Below are 4,604 nucleotides of genomic sequence, written 5' to 3'. Positions count from 1 at the left end.
AAACTTTGCAGACTTCGGGCTGGTGTGACCAGACGTGCTAACAGCTGTAAGAGGAATGCCCCTAATTGTCCGAAATTGGCTCGATTTTAGATGTACAAATTTTTGGGGCTTTTTTGTATTTATAATAAAATGTTTTCCATTTTGTTTTGCATAGAATTACTTTCAGAATAACAAGGAATGCACAAACAAACAAGCAGGAAATGCTGTAAACGGAGTTATCGGATAACTTCTAACTCTTAGCTATCGAGTTTAACGAACTACGGCAATTAAGTAATGGTTGCAATATTTGCTATTAACATGATTCAAATCTTTGTATTTTATATGATCTGTGAATCTTCTGTTTTGTTAGTAATGTCTCGCCTTATTGGTTCATACCAACATATTTATTTATAAAAATTCAAATAGCAACTATAAACTTGCGCGCCCAACATGCAGCCCTGAAGCACCAATAACCTAGGAATGAAACGTTGGATCACAAAATCATAATTCATTGAAAAATCTTGTCTGTAATGCTTTTGTACAATTATGCTTTTTGAGCAACTGAAAGATCTTGCCTGTTAATTTAGTTTTACCCCATTTTCATAATTAATTAGCCGGCGATAACAACCAATTGCAATGCAGCCCTGGGCATGTACGAAAACGTAACGTGACGTGACCAGCAAACGACGTGATGGCAAACGGGCAGCGCAAAGCGGACGAGCAGAAAGGCGAGCGAGTAGAGAAAAATTATTGAGCGCAGAGAAAAGTCCAACAAATCGAACGTCGCAGCAAGTGAAAAGGGCGAAAACCGGATAAAAATTATATAGAAATTACTGTGATTGCAATACATAATTAAGTGCGATCCAAGATGAATGAGGAATACGATGCGATTGTGCTCGGAACGGGCCTCAAGGAGTGCATCCTCAGCGGTATGCTTTCGGTGTCCGGCAAGAAGGTGCTGCATATTGATCGGAACAAGTACTACGGCGGCGAGTCCGCCTCGATAACGCCGCTGGAGGAGCTGTTCCAGCGTTATGGACTGGAGCCGCCCGGCGATCGGTTTGGGCGTGGCCGGGACTGGAACGTGGACCTGATACCCAAGTTCCTGATGGCCAATGGCCAGCTGGTCAAGCTGCTGATCCACACGGGCGTCACCCGCTATCTGGAGTTCAAGTCCATCGAGGGCAGCTACGTCTACAAGGGCGGCAAGATTGCCAAGGTGCCGGTGGATCAGAAGGAGGCCCTGGCATCCGATCTCATGGGTTCGTTAATAATGCTCTTTTAAGTCCCGTTGCCTCGAAAAATTGTGCAAATTACCAGCTGTGCTTGTGTGTGTGTATGTATGTATTTTCGTACTCGACTGTTATCTGCTCACCCTCTCTCGCCCGCACCGTTCTCTTTCTCTTCTCTTCTTTGTCTCTACCTTTTCACTCGCTGGCAACGCTCTTGTTGTTGTTATTCCCTTTTTTTTTTTAATGTGACACGTATGTGTGTGCCGAAAAACAGTTGTTTTCTTCGCTTGGCTAAGAATTTCTACCAAAGTTTTCCCCACGCATTTCCATTTGCCCACCATGTTTGTTTGCCCAACTATTAGCGCCCAATTCCAATTGGAGTCTCAATTTGAATCGCTGTGCGCTGTGTGTGATTCATACACCTGCCTAGCGCTTATTGTTCGCCTCCATTTTACACCTGAATTTCGCTTTGTTTGAAATTTAAGTTTTTCCCTCTTCTTCGTGGCAGCAATGCAATTAGCTAAAACACGCTCTATTTATTTATGATTGGCTCTTGGATTTTTCCATTTCAATTTTAGTTAGTTTTGCAACCAGGTTTTTGGCCAGGCGCATTGAACCCCTTCACTTTACAGTGGAGACTGCCTATCAAAGAAATCACTTCATGACTTGAAGTACTAAATTTTCCACTTAACTGATTTGGCTCATTAATTGTTAAGAGACTTTAAAATTAAAAAAAAAATGAATTTCTAAGTACATAATATTATTAATTATTAATAATATAATAAATAGGTAGACTTTTCTATGGGATGTTTCAATTTGCTAATTGAAAGGCAAACACCTTGCCCATGCTTCACTGTGTCCGCATTACACATATGCTCGAAATGACGTCATTGGGTGGCCAAGTGGTTTCTGATTGTTGGTGGTGGGTCCTCCGCCCCCTAAATTAAAGGTTTCCAACTGTAGTCGCGTGTTGGTATCCCTGTGTGTGGGTTTGTGGCATGCAAATGAAATGGAAACGGGAAACTTGAAACCCTTGGCTGGTGCACTCCCTTTTTTATGCAGATCCTGAACCCCAAACTGACCAATATGGCATGATGGTTATATAGTTATATAGATATATAAATGTGACAATACTTGCAGGTATGTTCGAGAAGCGTCGCTTCCGGAACTTCCTCGTCTACGTGCAGGACTTCCGAGAAGATGACCCCAAGACCTGGAAGGACTTTGACCCCACCAAGGCCAACATGCAGGGCCTGTACGACAAGTTCGGACTGGACAAGAACACGCAGGACTTCACCGGCCACGCCCTGGCCCTCTTCCGCGACGATGAGTATCTGAACGAGCCGGCCGTGAACACCATCCGGCGCATCAAGCTCTACTCGGATTCGCTGGCGCGGTACGGCAAGTCACCGTACCTTTATCCCATGTACGGCCTGGGTGAGCTGCCCCAGGGATTCGCCCGGCTGTCGGCCATCTACGGCGGCACCTACATGCTGGACAAGCCCATCGATGAGATCGTCCTCGGCGAGGGCGGCAAGGTGGTGGGTGTGCGCTCTGGCGACGAGGTTGCCAAGTGCAAGCAGGTCTACTGCGATCCCAGCTACGTGACCGAGAAGGTAAGATTCAAAAAAGAATTTTTTAAATATGTACTCCCAAAGCAATTGGAAATAACCATTTTGGAAATGTTTAACAACTTGATGACTCTCTCTTTTATATCTGACAGGTGCGCAAGCGTGGCAAGGTGATTCGCTGCATTTGCATTCTGGACCATCCGGTGGCCAGCACCAAGGATGGTCTCTCCACGCAGATTATCATTCCACAAAAGCAGGTCGGCCGCAAGTCGGACATCTATGTGTCGCTTGTGAGCTCCACTCACCAGGTGGCCGCCAAGGGTTGGTTCGTGGGCATGGTCTCGACCACCGTTGAGACCGAGAACCCGGAGGTGGAGATCAAGCCTGGCTTGGACTTGCTGGAGCCGATCGCACAAAAGTTTGTTACCATTTCGGACTACTTGGAGCCGGTCGATGATGGATCCGAGTCGCAAATCTTCATTTCGGAGTCTTATGATGCGACTACGCACTTTGAGACTACTTGCCTGGATGTGTTGAACATATTCAAGCGGGGCACTGGCGAGACGTTTGACTTCTCCAAGATCAAGCACGAGCTGGGTGACGAGGAGCAGTAAACGGGGAGCGAGGCCTCATCTGGTTATGGTGCATTTGGACAGCTCAACATCAGCCACAAACATCGTAGATCGTCTCAGCGTCGTGGCCAAACCTTAAAGAAAATACCCAAGATAAGAAAAACCCAAAATAAAAGCCCTAAAAAAACTAAAGAAAACCGAAAATCCAGAAATTGTATTACGAAAATGCTTTCCATCGTGAGATGAAGTTTTAGATGTGAAACGAATTGCTTGCTTCGCGCAATATTGGATATGCCTAGAAAATATATATATATATACCAATATAACATAAATTATACAACATGCAGTCGCGTATATATGTACGTCAATATATATGTATAACTAAGTGAGTGTGTTAGGCAACTAAATCAAATTACACAGATTCAGCTTGTGACTCGAGCAAAAGTGCTATGACTCGACAAACACTCTCCCATTTCGCCGATCGGTCAGTCAGTCAGACGATTACGCTTGGACTTTAGTTGTACGAGTATATAATAAAGTATATATATATAAAATATGACATCATATATATATATTATCTATGTATATTGCCCTTTTGCTTGGTTTTTCTTTTCCTTTTTTTGTGATCGACACAATTTGTGTGGCTGCCAAGGCCCTCAAAAAAAAAAAAAGCATAACACATACCTATAAACACGACACAAACTCTTACACAAGCATAATGCAGCATTATAATTGTAATTGTAATCCCCCGAAGAAATCGATGGTATTGCAAATGTAAACAGTCGAAAAAGTTCATCGCAGCATACCCAACATATTGCAATTGATTGAAGAAAGCAGAACCTAAACAGTTTGTCAATGGTATAGAGAACTATGGTATTCCGCATTTTCAGAATTTACATTTTTAATAAAAATTACAAAATATATATATTTGTGTTTTTATTGATGCACAGAAGTTATTCAACGTTCAAATGGAATGTTATAGATTTGTTTTAAGTAAGTCTGTAGATCTACAAAAATGGTTTCTTTTTTTATTCGGGAGCTGATTTATTTCATGGAGCTGATCCACCGATTCATTTGATTGGATATTTGCAGTTTCCGGTTCCGTTCAAATGGCACTGAGTTTTATATCCCTTCAGCTTTTGAAATGTCCTGGAGCTTTTCACCTCCACACAGACTCATTTAATTTGAGATTTTGGGTTCTGGTTCCGGTCAGAGTTTTGTGGTATTCAGCTTTTGTAACAGCAAAAAGG

General features: G+C 43.0%; 1 protein-coding gene across 1 annotated transcript; it reads left to right on the top strand.

Annotated features, from left to right (window-relative positions):
* The first annotated feature begins 696 nt into the window (after nucleotides 1-696).
* LOC120453559 (rab GDP dissociation inhibitor alpha) lies at nucleotides 697-4,268 on the top strand. The gene is made up of 3 exons (XM_039638315.2): nucleotides 697-1,241; nucleotides 2,352-2,827; nucleotides 2,935-4,268. Exons 1-3 carry the CDS (start codon nucleotides 848-850, stop codon nucleotides 3,394-3,396), a joined length of 1,332 nt encoding a protein of 443 aa, XP_039494249.1. The 5' UTR covers nucleotides 697-847; the 3' UTR covers nucleotides 3,397-4,268.
* The last annotated feature ends 336 nt before the right edge of the window (nucleotides 4,269-4,604 follow it).

The sequence above is a fragment of the Drosophila santomea genome, chromosome 2L (genome assembly GCF_016746245.2).
Source record: "Drosophila santomea strain STO CAGO 1482 chromosome 2L, Prin_Dsan_1.1, whole genome shotgun sequence".
NCBI lineage: Eukaryota > Metazoa > Arthropoda > Insecta > Diptera > Drosophilidae > Drosophila > Drosophila santomea.
The sequence above is the reverse complement of the archived record's forward strand: the minus strand, read 5'-3'. Positions and strand labels throughout refer to the sequence as shown.